The 16,884-nt window shown below is 33.9% G+C and overlaps 2 protein-coding genes across 2 annotated transcripts; one reads left to right on the plus strand and one right to left on the minus strand.

The window, feature by feature from the left end:
• The first annotated feature begins 3,135 nt into the window (after positions 1-3,135).
• On the plus strand, positions 3,136-8,269 carry LOC110731671 (uncharacterized membrane protein At4g09580-like). The gene is made up of 4 exons (XM_021911551.1): positions 3,136-3,718; positions 5,080-5,350; positions 5,469-5,639; positions 7,646-8,269. Exons 1-4 carry the CDS (start codon positions 3,450-3,452, stop codon positions 7,775-7,777), a joined length of 843 nt encoding a protein of 280 aa, XP_021767243.1. The 5' UTR covers positions 3,136-3,449; the 3' UTR covers positions 7,778-8,269.
• A 4,569-nt stretch (positions 8,270-12,838) lies between these two features.
• Positions 12,839-16,419, minus strand: LOC110731672 (50S ribosomal protein L21, chloroplastic-like). The gene is made up of 5 exons (XM_021911552.1): positions 15,895-16,419; positions 15,511-15,591; positions 13,527-13,628; positions 13,360-13,434; positions 12,839-13,274 (listed from the first exon to the last, which is right to left on the minus strand). Exons 1-5 carry the CDS (start codon positions 16,291-16,293, stop codon positions 13,170-13,172), a joined length of 762 nt encoding a protein of 253 aa, XP_021767244.1. The 5' UTR covers positions 16,294-16,419; the 3' UTR covers positions 12,839-13,169.
• Positions 16,420-16,884: the final 465 nt, after the last annotated feature.

Raw genomic sequence — 16,884 nt, forward strand, 5'->3', positions numbered from 1 at the left:
AATATGTGACATTGCAATCTTGCATGAAGTGTGATAGGAGTGTAGAAGTCCAAAGTTTTTCTTTATTTGTGATTTTTGTCATTGAGACAGGGACAAGCAAAAGAGTTTTCGCACTGTCAGAGCCAGATGATGAAGCATCGAACAGATGAACTTAATAGATCGGCAATAGAGGTAACTCTTTCACATGAATCGTCAGATGCACCTGATAGAACAGAAGTAGAAAGACCTCCTGCGCTCAAATCAGATGAACCTAACATAACAGCAGTAGAAGTTACTTCTGTACCTGAATCTCCTGTTGATCCTAATTATAGATCTTCGCCCTTAAAATTAATGTAATGATCTATGTGTCATATTTATATTATTGGGCTTTTAAATGACCATTTTGCACTTGAATTATCCATTGCTCTCCAAAAGTAAATTTAATTCGTTGCCTCTAATAAATATATTAATGGAACCTGCTGTATAAATTAAGCATTTATGCAGACGATTGTTGTCATACTCTAATTAGGGCGATTGATACAAGAATTGATTCTCTATTTGTTAAGAACATGGATTCACGCACCAATAAAAGACCCAAAACTTAAAGCATTAAAGAACAGTACTAAAAAATTCAGATCATATAATTGGTAATTGAAGATTGAAGAATTCATATTCATATTATATTATCATAATAGCCCTAATCAATATAGGCACACATCAAGAGATCACTTAAGAAAAGTAGGGTAATTAGTTTAAGAAAGAAAATTAAGGCAATTATCTTAGGATGTCAACAAAAAAAAAAGGAGAGTGATAGAGAAACCGCTTAGTCTTTTATACCAAGATGTTTAGGTACTAAATATTGTGTCATGAAACTTACTAACAGATAAAATGTGTTACTGCTACAAAATTCTTAAAATAATTAAATAAGTCAGATTTCAACTAAAAGAACAAGGAAAAATTGTTTGTTTTTGGCCCACTCTTTAATTGAAAACAGAGAAGAGTCATGGATTACTCAACATGTTCAAAGGGTTATCACTTTTTTAAAAATAGGAAAACACTATGCCACTTAGTTTTATGGAAAAAGTATATCAATATATACCCATACGCAAAAAATACACGATAAATAATACTACCTCCGTTAAATGTTATGTGCAACTTTGGGATATATACCCCAAAGTTGCACATAGCATTTAACGGAGGTAATATATAATTATTTTAAAGTCAACCATATATATAACATACATTTTTGTTTTTGGATAAAAAAACACCCAAATAAATTAACTTAGAAAATGTCATTTACTTTTTGCCAAAATAACCTCTTTACTATTACACCGCAGTTATCATTTTTAAAACATAGCTTAAATATTACAATTTACCATGAACAAAATATACAACAAACTATTTATCTTAACATCTCCCCAAAATCATCATATTATAAGTGCCCAACAACTATAAAACTACTTAAAGATAATCAAGTTAACATAACCAATACTCATTTTTTTAGCCAATTAGCCAAAAACAAGCCCATCTAAGCTGACCTAACTACAATTGCCCAATGGGTCCATTGAGAACATGGACCATCCCATTTTCTAAACATGAACAACACATTATTTACCCTTATCACGCTAATAAACAAATACCTTATGTATTGGGCTCAAAGAAATTCACATGAGACCACCTAAGGCCATTAAACAAGAGCATAATCAATTAACGAAATTGGATATTGACCCATCGTAATTATTTACTCAAAATTCATCATAAATATCCTTCTTTATACAAAACTTGTATCTCGGCACAATGTATTAAAACCGCAATCATTTATGATTTTCCATTACTCCTTTTCCATAGAACAATATTTGCAAAAACTTAAAGTTTTATAACCTAAATACATAACCTCTATATAATTGATAACCAAGTAAAAAGAAACTAATTTTTTTAAAAAAAGAAAAGAGTGTTAAAAATTGATCACTTTAGTTACGTTATTTTTGTGTAACAAGCACCCGAACATAAATTTCTTTTCAAACTCATTGCGTATTTGAAAAATAAAAAAGAAAAACCCCCACATTGCCACACCTGTAGACAACAATTACACCCTAAAATTTCAACTAGCAACGCGCGCTCAAAACACCATAGTAGGCTTGTACAACAAAATTTGCGCAGGACTAGAAACACTTCATATGGTTCTATGTTGTGGGAAATTCTTTATATTACTTGCTGTCTTTGGTAATTTATTAAGAATTGTAGTCACATGACATTATTTATAACATCATTTGTTTACTAGGAAATTTGGTTAATCGCAATAATTAGTCGCCTACAATATTCTTTAAGTTAAATAAATCATGATTAAAATAGAACGACGTGTTGCTTTCAGTTATTATAATGCTGGTTTAGACCCAACTGCAGTTTATTTAACCAATTTTAGTTTTTTCACTAATTACTAAGTGAGACAAAGTCCATTGGCTAAGTGTAAGTGTACAAAAGTCACGGATAATCAAGTTCAAAAAAGATCAAAGGTTAGTTCAACGTATAAGTTATGCACACGTAATCATTTAGTCACAAATGATGCAATGAATTTCGTAACCTAACCACGACTCTATGTTCAAACTGTGGTCAAATTGATAACTGGTGTCAAAAGAGGGTTCATGGTTAAGAATTTGGACACATAGCATGGTGGCCTACCTATGAGGGCAGGCGTTATGGGTGAAATTCTACGGGTAAAACCCGACTCCACAATTTGGTGAACTTACAAACTTAGATGAATCCTTTGTATTGCCATGAGCATTTTTTCGGGTTAATAGAACGTAAATCCCTAGGGGCTAAGATCGTATATAGAACACATACAGATTCAAAAATGCTTCCCACAACTAAAGGTGTTTAAAAAAATCCAACCCGAAATATCCGATTCGAAAATCCGATGATCGACTCGAAATTTCAGGTATCCAATCCGGTTTTTAATGTTTTGGATCGAATATGGATTGGAATTTTTCCGAAAATTTTAACTATCTGATCCAAAAATCCGATGATCCGATCCGAAAATCCAAATATCCGAAAATTTTGAATCAAATTCGGATTGGGATTTCTCTAATTTGATATCCGAAATTGAACACCCCTATCCGTTATTAATTGAAAACTACTCATCAACTCTACCAGCTATCCGCTACTTGACCGCTAAAAGCTATCTCCGCCCAGTTTTACCAAACAAGACTCCAACCCTGCAAATCTCCCTTTCTCTCTCCACTCTCGATTATTGAAGATCTGAATTCCAAAAGTGGAAAGCGAGAGAGAGAAATCAAGGCATTATACGGTCTTCAATTAATCCCCAAATATTTAGGGCTGGCTTGATCTTGAATTTTCGATTCAATTGGTAAATGCTTGCAATTGAGGCTTAAATTTCAGATGCAATTAGGGTTTTTTTCTTCTGTAAATTGCATCAGGAATGAAGTTTTGCGGAGTTAATTAAGAAGGAAATAATGGTGGCACCTAGGATTTTGATTGGAGGAGGAGGAGGAGATGAAGGGAAATTGAGAGACGAAGAGAGTGCGAAAATGGAGGATTCGCCGTCGAGCAAGAAGACGAGATTAGACGGTAGGTTTCCATTGACGAGGTGGGAGCTAGCTGTTGCTATGGCGGTGTTCTCCGTCTTCGTCATCGGGTTGTTCTTCATTTTCATGAAAATGCCTGCTGCGGAGTATGGCAAGATTAAGTTGCCTCGCACCATCTCTGATCTTCGATTGCTCAAGTATTATTTCTCTCTCCTCTCCTTCCCTTCTTTCTGTGATTCTTCAGGTGGAATGCTATTTTGATTGGGGTTGGTTCCATGTTTATAATTCGAATGTTATTATTTGTTTTAATGGAAGATTCTTCTTCAAGCTTCTTTATTACAACTATATAACTGTATGAGTTGTTTAATTGTAAATTAGCATTTTGTTTTTGGAATGGATTTTCAAGTTTTGAGATTGCGGTGGACACATTTCCCATTGAACAAGGGGATTAGCTAAAATAACTGCTTAGGAGGTTTAGTAATAAGTAGTGGAGGTTTGTTTTTGATAACCAACCAAGCTAACCCACCGTCACCACCAAGACCCACCAGCAACCGCCCACACCGCCTTCACCACCACCTACTAACCCAGCCACGCCACCCCCACAAGCCCAGACCCACAATACCATACCCAGCAGACCAACGAAATCAAACCCAAACCTAGAACCACCCACGCCACCCCCACGAGCCACCCAGACCCACGAAACCACCCATGCCACCCCCACGAATTAAGTGGTAAGTGGTTGGCGGATCTTGGTGTTTTATGTAGGTGAGAAGCAAATTTGGCATTATGATTTGCATCGTTACTTAAAAAGCTGGGTGTTTCTCCTTTAGTGCTGTTTGTGTGTTTTGTGGCTTCCTCTTGGCCCATGGTAGCAAACTAATGATACCTTCTTAATTTAAACTTAATAGTATTATTCAATGGTCTTTGTCTTCATAATATAGTGAATTTGTAGGTTAATTGATTGGTTTCATTTATCTTTTTTTTTTTTTTTTTGGGGAGGGGGGGGTGTCACCCCACTTAAGGAGGATCTGTAGGAGTTGGTGTGATTGGTATTAATGTGATAAGTTTGGAGATAAAATCATGCACTGATTTGATTACAGTTATCCATGTATTGTGATTTATGCAGTTTATGAGTTAAAATGCCTACAGCATGATACAAGTAATATGATCAACATGGGAGATGATGCCGAGCTGTATGATTTTCCTACTTCTAATTGATAAACTCATTGATGGTCCTTGGAATTCTTACTACCTAAATTGTTTGCGCACAAGTCACTTGAATTCAGCTTAGATTGACTATTTACCCATTTGAAGTTCTATGGGTATACGATTTGTTACCTTAGTATTTGTGGACATATTTTCTTTGAAATTTAGATTACTTCAGCTTTTCGCATTGTTGCTTTCAACAAGAAAGAATGATTTTTTGACCACTAACTGAAATTCCATAGATATATTACAAAGTAAGTTTTTCTCCTACTCTCTGTGCATCGAATACAATCTGTCTTGTGTGCATTCTGTTTCTGGCGTTTCCTTACTTTTCTCTTTGCAACTTCTTCAGAGATAACCTTGCAATATACGCAAATGACCATCCAGCACAATTCATTCTTGGTTACTGCTCAGTATATATCTTCATGCAGACTTTCATGATTCCTGGGACTATCTTTATGTCTTTGCTTGCTGGTGCTCTCTTTGGTGTTTTTAGAGGCCTTCTCTTGGTTGTGTTTAATGCAACTGCTGGAGCATCATGCTGCTATTTTCTGTCTAAGCTGATTGGGAGGCCCATAGTTAACTGGTTATGGCCTGAAAAGTTGAGATTTTTCCAAGGAGAGGTATATTATATAACATGTTCGAGTTCAACTAATGCCTTATGCTCTGATTTGTGCTTTCTTTGATGACCTTGGACTCTGGTCTTCCCTATTAGTGACATTTTTCTGTATAATATTACAGATTGCAAAGCGTAGGGAGAAGTTGATGAATTACATGCTTTTCTTGAGGGTCACCCCAACCCTGCCTAATCTTTTTATCAACTTGGCGTCTCCCATAGTGGATATACCATTTCATGTCTTTTTTCTAGCTACAATTGTTGGTCTTATTCCTGCCTCATTTATCACTGTGAGGGTAAGTGCATCCTCTTTATGTATAGCTGTTGCTGGTTCTTTAAAAATTCTGGGCTATTGTGCTTTAAAGGTTAATTTATTATGTGTACTGATATTCTGTTCTTATGTTCTCTGTCCTTGCCGACTATTGACGAATGAGAGATAGCAAAGATAGTGCGGGTGTTTTGTGGTTGATCTTATTGGGGCAAAATTAGAGAATTTGGCGAATTTTAGGTGATTGGCCTATACAATGAGTTAATTAGGGTCATAGGGTGTTTGGTGGTCAACTGATTTGATCTGACCCAATAAGCTAATTTCTAATAAGTTGCTTGGGGCAGCTTTTTCATTAGCTTATTCAATTATTGTAATTTAAGGTGAAATGACAATTATACTCTCATACATACAAACCCTACCACAACTACCTACCCCCACAATATGTCAATGTTACAACTGGTCATTTTGCATACTCAAACAAATGTCAAATCAAGAAAAGACCTTGTTGCTTTTGATGTTAATATAACCATCCGCATCTATAATTTTTTCCTCTCTATATGGTTGGCACTGCATAATTCTGTGCCTTCCTTGACTCAATGGGGTAGTCCATTTATTATGGCTGATTTTGCGTTGTTTTTAAGTTATGTTTTGCTTACCTCTAAATCTCTAAGTCAGGCTTTACATACAAGTTTTCTTGTGGATTGTTTCACAATCAGGGGGAACTTATACTGCAATGGGGTTTGGTTAATTACTTGATAAGTAGTGACCATTGTGGCAGGCTATAGATTTTTCTAGGCCATGGTGGCATAGATTCTCTACCTCCTACCCTAGTAAGGATGTTTATAAACTTTACAGGTGGGTGATCATTTGGATTCGTAAGTAGCATAGGCAGTTGATCATCTGACATATAAAGAGGATGACTTTTGAGTATTTGAACTAGATACATTCATTGTTGTACCTCAAACCAAAGCTATCCATTCTTGGATAGTATGTGCAAGGAATCAATATTTAGGGGAAGGGTATGTTAGTTATAGTCTATTAGTAGTAACTTGGACAATAAGCTAGAGGTTTATCAGGAGGGATTTTCTATAAATAGGTCTCATTAGGAGGAAAGGGGACATGTTGAATATTGTGTGGTTTGTCATTGGGAGAGAATGAGCCTCTCGAAAGCTCATCCTTCCTCCGTTCTCTTTTAAATGCAACACTTCTCATTACATGCTTGCCAATGCGTTATTCCAATCATTAATATCTTTAATACTAATATGGAGAAATTATAACAATTAGAAATTAATAAACTAAACCGAGATGAATCTAACAAGATCTCACATGACTATATTTTTCCTTAACTATAAATAGATAAAGCTAGTCAAAGTGGAGTATATGAATAGTGCAAAAGTCAAAGTGTTGCATTTAAAAAAGAACGGAGGAAGTACTTAGGAGAGAATTCACCTCTTCGAAAGTGGAATCATCACTTGATTTACTGTAATTCTTCTCTTCTTAATATACTCTCCATTTTCTTCTTATTTTCTGCCATTATTAGTGCTGTAAGCCATGTCAGTTCCTAGCAGTATGTAGCACAGATATGGGTTGGGTTTCTGAAATGGAAACATTTCAGAAACGTGAAAACCTCAAGTTCCATTCATGTGTTTCATTAGCATAAAAATGTTGGGGGTTTCGGAAACAGGATAATCTCAAGTCCCATAAGTTTCTTTGCTTTCTGGCTTTAGATTTAGTAACAATTACTGAGGCTATTCATGATGATTAGAGTCCAGGTTCAGAAGTGGTTACTATCTTATAGATTAATCTGTATACATATTGAGCATTTGAGCTAACTAGCTTAGAGCCAAGTGCTGTAATGGTTCATGGTTTAGGTGCTTTGCCAGCTATTTATTTTCACTGTGTGAATTACCTAACTTTTCACTTTAGCTTTGATATCATGATTGTTCAATGGGTTTGCTTGTCGTCATGGAGTGCTGTCAGTGTTCAACTCCTGGTTTCTAGTTTGTTCTCATATATATTTTGTCCTAAAATCAGGCTGGCCTTGCGCTTGGGGAGCTGAAGTCTGTGAAAGATCTGTATGATTTCAAAACACTGGCTGTGCTTTTTCTGATAGGTTCTGTCATTATATGTCCTGCTATTCTGAAGAGGAAGAGAACCTATGAATAAGCGAGGTAATTGTTACATATGATTTTACGGTTGATGACCCTCATGGCTCTAAAAGAACCTGATGACCCTCATGGCTCCAACAGAACCTGATGACAACCCTCTATTTGTTACTTATGATTTTATGGTTGACGAGGTAAATGTTGACTTGTGGTCATTGTGGACCATAAGATTTGATTGACACAATCACGCATATAACATTTGATTGACCTAGAGGTTTTAGTCTTAATCCGCGGATTACTTATAGAAGAGTAAGATTGGTGGTGACAATTATACTTTGGATGTCTTCGAACTTTTATGATAGTAAGTAATCTGCCCATATTCCTTTTATCTTAGATAATGGTTCTAGGACTTCTTCTAACCATTGTATGAATCAATATGTTGGTTGTAGCATTTGCAATACTTTATAGTATATGTAAACATAGTTTACTTTGGATGTACGTCCTCCAGAGTCCAGTCATACTTGTGAATATCATTAGCATTTTTCAATTGTTCCATGAGTATCATGAAATTCAGTGAGCTTATTGCAAAGCCTATAATCCTTATAGAACTACCTTATATAACCCAATTTTTGTTAATAACTACCTTATTAATTTTTATTTTTTTAATAACTACCTTATATAGACAATTTATATTGATAGCACTACCTTAAACAGAAAACATCCATTTTTTCTGTTAAATGGGACCATCACTAACATCTTCCCTTCCTATAATACTTGTGATATAATATACTCGATGAAGTCTGTGCGATGCACAGTTTGTTTATATTTTTTAATCAAATATTTTATCTTTTTTTTAGTTAGATCTTAGATATTTAGATGATATTTTAATTTTAATCAAATAAAAAAGATAGTATTTTTTTATTTTAAATAATAAAAAAATAATGTTTAGTTTGTTTATTTTGCTTATGTGGCAATCTTTTTTTATTGGTTAAAATCCCCTACATTCCTAATTATGTGGCAACACGGTTAAATAGGATCCTACGTGGACGCGCTCAAAGCTCTTAGAAAACTCAACTTTATATATATGCACGTTTTTTTTTTGTTTTTTTTAATATATTTTTTAATCAAATATATTATTCTCTTTCGTTAGATCTTAGATTATAAAAAAAAATAAAATTTAAATAATAAAATGATAAAGTCTTAAATTTAATTTGTTTATTTTGCTTATGTGGCAATCTCATCTCCTGATTTTTTTTACGTGGCAAATTTAATATTTTATTATTTTAAATAATAAAAAGATAATATTTAGTTTGTTTATTTTGCTTATTTGGCAATCTCCTTTTTTATTGCTTAAAATCTCCTACATTCCTAATTACGTGGCAACACGATTAAATAGATTTCTACGTGGACGCTCTCAAAGCTCTTGAAAAACTCCCCTTTATATATATACTAGTTTTGAGCCCGGGCAATGCCCGAATTGGTTATAATTCTTAACATATAATATTGATACAAATTATATTCTATAAGAGATATAGTCTCTTTTTGATTTAGGATATTTGAGGTAGAATATAGTCTCAAAGCTCTTGTTGAGGTTTTTTAAGAGATATAGTCTCTTTTTGGTTATAATTCTTAACACAGAATAATACACAATTTGTTATTTATCGTTTGACTCCTACAGTCTTGGTAGATATGCTATTTTTTTCTTTTATATTAAAAAATAATAGTATAGACAATTTTTATCATAAGTGTCAAAAAAATCATTATATGTCGCCTACGTGAATACGTGATGCGACACTTGGCAAAAAACTAGTACGACAAGTGTCGCTATCTCGTGTCTGACTAATAGTTTAGCTTTATATATTAGTTATATGATATTAGATTTAATACAAGTATACAATAGCTCTCAGTCCCTCACTGATTGTTCAACCCAATACCGACTTCACAAGGACTGTACATTCTCATTGGTAGCAAAAGTTTTGTTAAATTCTCCTAAATAGCAATACTTTTATAATTATTCTCTTATATAGCTTATTTAATTAAATCTAACATAATTAACCTAAAACTCACTAACCATAATGACTTATTATTTATTTTTCTTAACATTCACCTTCATAACCTCCGTATCAATGGCTTTTATAAATACAAAAGCTAACCACCCATGTGCTGTTATTGGTCCTAAGAATCACATCTTATCTATTATCATATGAAAAACCTTTAAGCTTGCAGAAGAGTTACTTAAGCAATAAAAGTTGCAAAAGTTTTGTCTTTTATCAAATGTTAACCATAAAAAAAAAAAAATTAAAAGATAAAAATAAAAAAAAAAATTAAAAAAAATAAATAAATAAAAATAAAAATCCTTTCATGTGAAGGATTATATCCTTTCATGAAACTGATTAAATTTGGCTATGATGAATCATATCCTTTCTCAACGAACATCAGCATACATTTCCCAGTATTCAATAATCGCGTCGATTTATTTGATCAATGTCATCCACAACAACTTTAACATCACCACTATTATATTGAAACTTCAACTCAATTTCATCACCCATTCTGCAATTTTCAAACAAAACCATATTTTTATTTCACCTTTCATAATCCAGACAAAAAATTCAGATACCCTAATTGGTTTAATAAAATACGCACCAAGGGTAAAAGTACTCGAGCATATATATTAAATACAAAAAAGGTAAATAAAACAAACTCTAAATAACACCCCTTTTTTTTTTTTTTTTTTTTTTTTTTTTTTTTTGGGAAAGATAGCAAGCATATTATTAGAGTAGATCCATTTCCGCCAAAGTTAAAATGGTTTTGGGAAAGTTGTTCACACTTCACACGTACAACCACATAATGACAACTAGTATCCCACCTAGCAACTAAGTGAGCTACGGTATTACGTATTACATGCTCTTAGTAAATAAACAAACATCAAGCAATTTACATCTTTCCTAATATCATCATAAATAGCATTAATAGGAGCTAAATCACCTTCCTTCAAGTTTGCTGCCTTTATAACATTGATGGCATCAGCTTCAATCCAAACCTTAGAGTAGCCAAGTCTGCGAGCACGCTGAATTGAATGCCTCACAGCAGCAGCCTCAACATTCAGGAGTAGAAATGTGAGCTTTCTTTGTTGCAGCCAACAAAATTTTCCCCTGCTCATTGCGGAACACCACTCCCAGACCAGCAGATCCGTGGCCTGGAACGTGGGCATCCACAATGGCCTTTATGATCCCCTGTGGAGGGGAAGACCAGCTTGGGGAGCTCACGGTATTGACAGCATCGACACCCACAGGAAACACGCGCCTAGCATACTCAGCGTACTCCTTAACAAGTCCTGTGAAGCCAGCAGCTAGCATGACAACATTCGGCCTTTCATTCTCATAGACAATCAGATTCCTACATCTCCACGAAGCCCACATCAAGGCTGAAGACACAGTATTGCTCATTATATTTTAAAGAGTATTTTTGAATCAAATGGTTCAAAGACAAATGGGGACAAAAAGGAGTAGTACTATAATACACTGATGACGGTTCAATCAATCAATCAAAGTCTTAATCCCATAAGTGGGGTCGGCTAACATAATAAATAATAGAAGGAACAGTCTGAATTTTAAGTGAAAAAAAAAATGAAACAATTATAACAACTACAAGTCTGCACACGATATCCTCAACTAAAAAAACTTGACTACAATTCATCATCTTCAACCTCTGATTCCTCTTCCTCTTCCTCTTCCTCTTTTTCTGACTACTCTTTCAATTTCAACTTCAATCAATTCCTCTTCCTCTTCCACTGTTAAAATTTGGGACAAAAAAAAAAAAAAAAAAAAACTTACAGCATATATAAATTAAGATGATGCCCAATCCCTACCATACATACATCATAACAACCTTGTGTAAGGGTTTTGTTGAGGAATGCATGTTGTCCGGTTAACAAGTTGCATATGATATAACAACACCAATTAGATTCATAATCAACAAATAAGATAACACCATTACATTCATTAACCATAGTAAGTTCCTTCACTAATTCGGGTTTCAGCTCCATAACTGAATCGATATTATTAGTATTAAGATTACCCATCTCCTCGACAATACTTGTTGAGGTTTTTTCTATGTCAACCAGCATAAGAGTATTCTCACTTTCATAGGATAAACCGCCAAGCAATAGAGAGATATAGCAGCCATGAGAACGCCATAAATCAGCAAATTCAGGATCGCTGATGATGTTATACCAATCTTTGCATACAAGTTACAAACCAAGCATGTTCTTGTAGGATGTTTTGACAAAATATCCCAAATTATTGGTATCTACTTTTTGTACAATCTATTCATAATTGATCGAAAAGTTTTTTTTATCCTACGTTTAACCCACCACTTATATTGAATAAACGAGGTATTTATACAAGTAGCCTTAGAACTTGGTTACTTTTTTTTTTTATAAGGAAAAGAATTGGACTTGGTTAAATTATTAAGAAACAATTCCAGCACCTTAGAAATTCCTATCGATAATAAAAATATCAATTGTAAAAAGATATTATTCACGAAATCATATCTTAACATAAGTAATAAATAATATCTGTACAAAATAGAAAGTTTATCATTTATGTTTGAACATAAAAGATATCTTTACAAAATAATAATAATTTATGTTTCTTTTTTAATGTGAAAATTATCACGGTAATATATTTTTTTAAATATTCACAACATGATTTCCTACAAAAAAAAAAAAAGATATATATATATATATAGAGAGAGAGAGAGAGAGAGAGAGCATATTGATTTGTGTGATGAACTTCTGTACTGTGATCCAACAAGAATCCATGAATTTGCAAACAGCTTTTGTATAATGTTCCAAAAGGAATCCATGAAACAAGAGGTAGCACATAGTTTCTGTTAATTAGATGTTGGAGCTGAGTCAAAAATTTGCACAATAGTGAAGTTTTCTGTGTTTTTCTAAAGCATCGTAACTTTTATTTCACGAGTATCATTAAGGGTACTCCTATTGTTCTAGTGGGAATTAGCCCGGGAAAGTTCATCGTACCCAGTAAACTCGGGCTGAGCGTGCCTAAGTAATCAAAACTTATAGGAAATGTATATTCAAAGTTCAGACCTTAACACGCCACCAAATAAATGCCCAGTCAATCAGCTGGGTTCCAAACCGAGTCTAAATCAAACAAATTGCTTCGGGCTTACATGATCAGCTCTACAGTATTGAAGCCTTCACTGCAAAATTTAAAACTTTCATTTGGATGCATTAATTTACATTATGCTCCTTCAGTTGGAGAAATATACAGCAAACTCTGGCCAACGATAGTTCTTCCAATATCGATCCTATCAAATTAAACCTTACAAACAGCCTAACTTTGGCAAAAAGATGACACCGCAAGAATCAAAAACCTACTGGTGGAATAAAAAACACAAAAAAGGGCAATATGCAGCAGATTTGTTACTTAGCTTGAAACAGCCTCTGCCTTTGCCTCTGCTTCTGCTTCTAGAGTAGAAGCTGGGTAATCTTCATAACCAGTGATTCCTGTTATCTTAATACGAGTGATGGGCTGCATACAGAAGCCAAATTGTAAAATAATTACTAGAAAATGCTGATAACTGATGTTTTAGTCAAATAGGAAATAACTTTGATACCTGTCTATGACCAATATTTCGTCTGTAGTTCTTCTTCTTCTTATATTTGAAGACAATAACTTTGTCATCAAGCAACTGCAGGAACAACAGCACCAGTAATGTTGATGATTTCATGATTTTATTGGTGATTAATTGGTGGAAGCAGATAAAAGAAGACATTACGCTACCTGTTCTTCTACAACAGCATGTACTGCAGCATTTGTGACGATGGGCATTCCTATGTAGGTGCTAGATTTAGTTCCCACTAGCAAAACTTTGTTCAGAACAATCTGCAATATAGTGAACTTTAGCTTTAAGAAGCCTCTTCAATTAACAAATAAAAAAGTTGATAGTTGTTGATATTGGAGACTGGGAGGTTACCAGAGGTGCAATTCTTAGAGCACTAGTAAAAGAGACATGAGACAAAGCAGATTTTGATAGAGGCAAATACTTACGAACCAAGCGGGAAACACAATAAGTAACTCAAGGGAGCTTAAAACAACGTTATACAATAAAACAAACAATATAACACTAGCTATATGCTATGATTTCACTTGAGAAATGCACAAAAGAAAGAAACTATCCATTACTGTCACATCCGTACCATCACACTTTTAATGCTATCAGGTACTATAGAACATTGGAAGAGCTCTTGTTCATTTACCAACAAACATAATACAGAAAAAGGCAAAGGAAAGAGATTGAATTAAGTGGGACAGAGCTCACAGAAGATATAAATTTGGTTCAATTTTGTGTAGTGATTCCTATTTTCATAGGAAGTTAGGTGATTTGTTTGAGAGAAGATAGATTTAAGTAGTACATATAATGGGACAGAAGATTTGAACTCACTTACTCCATATATTTTAAGAGACTGACAACATATAATAACTGATAAGTGATACGCTCATAAAACCGTACTACTCCGACATAAAAGATTGAAAACAAAGTAACAATTAAGAAGAAACACCCTCAACACACTGTCATTAAAACAAAATGATAGAAGGATTAACAAATTGTTTGATTCAACCGATTTGAGCTTGCACTGCATTTCTCTTATTCAAAGAAAATAATTCTGTGTTGATCATCTATATTCCATGTTGGCTCATCAAATTTACAGGACATTGGCTCTGTAATTTGCAAATTTCAAATAATACTTTTTCATGGGTTTGGGGTTTTACAAGATTTCTGAGCCAATGCCCTGTATATTACATAAAGCACTGATAAGGAAGTCATGAGGCAAAGCAAATTCTCATAGGGACAGTAGTAAAGAAAGCAAGCAGGAAACACAATGAACAGCTCACGGGAGCTTAGAACAATGCTATATACAATTAGACAACCACATCCATGCCCTCACAATGAACATAACACTCTAGCTATACGATATGACTTTGCTTGAGAAATGCACACAATAAAGAAACTATCCATTATAACCACATCCATGTCCTCACACTTCTAATGCTATTAAATACTATAAAAAAAAATAAAAATTGGAAGAGCTCTTGTTCATATCCAAGCAAGAAACAGACAGACAGACAGCGGGAACAGCTTTGTTTGGTCTCCTTTTTTGTTTTCTATTCGGCCTTGAAAACAAAGATATAGCTTATCTTGCTAGTACATACAAAATTCTACAAAACACTACAGAATTATACAGAACAATATACTAGCTTGACTGCGTGTGTTGTACGAAATCAATTTTTAAGATCCTTTATACCTCAGACACAGTACAAGAACCTGCACCCAACTAATTTATCAGCCTCAGAGATACAAACAGCCTACTTATTCTCCACAAACACAAACCTAGAAAATAAAGGGACAATTGCAAAACTAAACATTATTATAACGAACCACTAAAATTTTTAGTTCCGTTTCTACTACCATAAATCACCATCACATGCTCCATCCATCAAACTTGTACACATGGATCCAGGAGTTTTCACAATTTGCAAACTCAGAAAATTTCACCAAAAGTCACATTTATTTCTGGTTCTTTTAGTAAGCTACACTATTTTACACAACAGCCTAGAAGAACACATCAATTCAAGCCACCAACAATTGCACTGTAGATTAATAAGTAATGGATGTCCTAGAGTAAACATTCCATTAAATAATAGTAATAAGAATAATCTGGAAAGGCGGTCTCAAAATCGATAGACACTCAAGCCAAAACCTCACCTTATCATTGACATTAGCACCTTTGAGTCTCTGGGTGTAAATCCATCGTCCAGGAATGACAATGTACTGCCTAGAACCAACCTAAATAAGAACAAAACATAACACATCCAAATTAATCACAGAAATGACAGTAATCTGATAATTTTGCTCATTTTTCCCCCAAAAAATAATAATAATCCACTGAATTTGCATATCAAATCAGTTACAATTTACCAATCTTTTACTCTAATTCAAAAAACCCAATTAATTTGCACCAAAAACAATCATAATTAACAAAATCAATGAACAAATACTTAATATCGAATTAATCACCAGGGCATTATATAAAATGATTAACAAAACACAACCAAAATCCCAGAATTAAAAAATTCAAAGAAAACCCACCACAACAACAGCAAAAATCTCTTCACGAGGAGGAGGAGGTTGTCTTTTGGGCAGATATTTCTCAAGAATTGCTTCGTATTCAGGAGAACCAGGCTCAGGAGGTTGAAAATCTTCAGGCAAAATATCAGAAAGTTGAGGTTTTTGATTAGGGGGTCTTTTGAATTCTTCAAATTCATCCCTCATTTTTTCATATTCATCCTTCAATTCTTCTGGGATTTCAGGCAATCTGCGTCTTTTGGCTGCAACAGTGAAAAGTGAGAGTTTTTGAGGAGAAAGAGAAAGGGGTGAAACGAAGCTTGAAAAGGGTTTAGAAAGAGGAACATTCAAAGAAAGTGGGTTTTGATTGGGTTTAAGAGTTGCGCATGAAAATGCCAAAGTTGCAGAGAAGGCAGACGCCATTGATGGTTCAACTCTATACTCTGTGAGAGAGAGAACTTCTATCCTTCGTCTTCCTTTCTTCTGGAATCGGGGGTTTATCACTCTATCCTATCCAGTTTGGCTCAAATGACAATTATAGCCCTTCGTGCAGTTTTTTTTTGGTTCAATTTGCGGATTTTTTTAAGAAAATTTGTCAAAAACTACTCTATAAAACAATATTTTTGAGAATAACTATCCTTACGAGTATTTTTTTTTTTTTTTATATCTATATATATAATAAATACTAAAATAGCAACCGCTGATATCATCCTATCCTATAATTGTACACATGTCAGGTTGTCAGTAATAATTTTCCCTCCAAAACTATATATGATATTACTCTCTCCGTGCATTAATTATATGTCTATTTCTTTCATTTATTACTCACATAATTGAGAGAAATAGGCATATAACTAGTATATTACCCGTGCAATTATATTAAATATTAAATCTCATAAAATCGAAACCAAAGTTAGCTTAATGCATAGTAGTGATATTTTTTTTACATAATATGATTATTCATTCACAATAATGTGTATTATGGTATTGCGTTTCATAATTTTATTTCAATGT

This window comes from Chenopodium quinoa, unplaced genomic scaffold (assembly GCF_001683475.1).
Source record: "Chenopodium quinoa cultivar QQ74 unplaced genomic scaffold, ASM168347v1, whole genome shotgun sequence".
NCBI lineage: Eukaryota > Viridiplantae > Streptophyta > Magnoliopsida > Caryophyllales > Amaranthaceae > Chenopodium > Chenopodium quinoa.

What these genes read in the sequence shown, in the direction of transcription:
- LOC110731671 (XM_021911551.1), top strand. Translation starts at nt 3,450, where the DNA reads ATGGTGGCACCTAGGATTTTGATTGGAGGAGGAGGAGGAGATGAAGGG. An exon ending in TCTGATCTTCGATTGCTCAA is followed by an intron (nt 3,719 to 5,079) that starts GTATTATTTCTC and finishes CAACTTCTTCAG; the next exon opens with AGATAACCTTGCAATATACG. An exon ending in CCTCATTTATCACTGTGAGG is followed by an intron (nt 5,640 to 7,645) that starts GTAAGTGCATCC and finishes TCCTAAAATCAG; the next exon opens with GCTGGCCTTGCGCTTGGGGA.
- LOC110731672 (XM_021911552.1), bottom strand. Translation starts at nt 16,293, where the DNA reads ATGGCGTCTGCCTTCTCTGCAACTTTGGCATTTTCATGCGCAACTCTT. An exon ending in GTGCTAATGTCAATGATAAG is followed by an intron (nt 13,629 to 15,510) that starts GTGAGGTTTTGG and finishes ACTATATTGCAG; the next exon opens with ATTGTTCTGAACAAAGTTTT. An exon ending in GAAATATTGGTCATAGACAG is followed by an intron (nt 13,275 to 13,359) that starts GTATCAAAGTTA and finishes TTCTGTATGCAG; the next exon opens with CCCATCACTCGTATTAAGAT.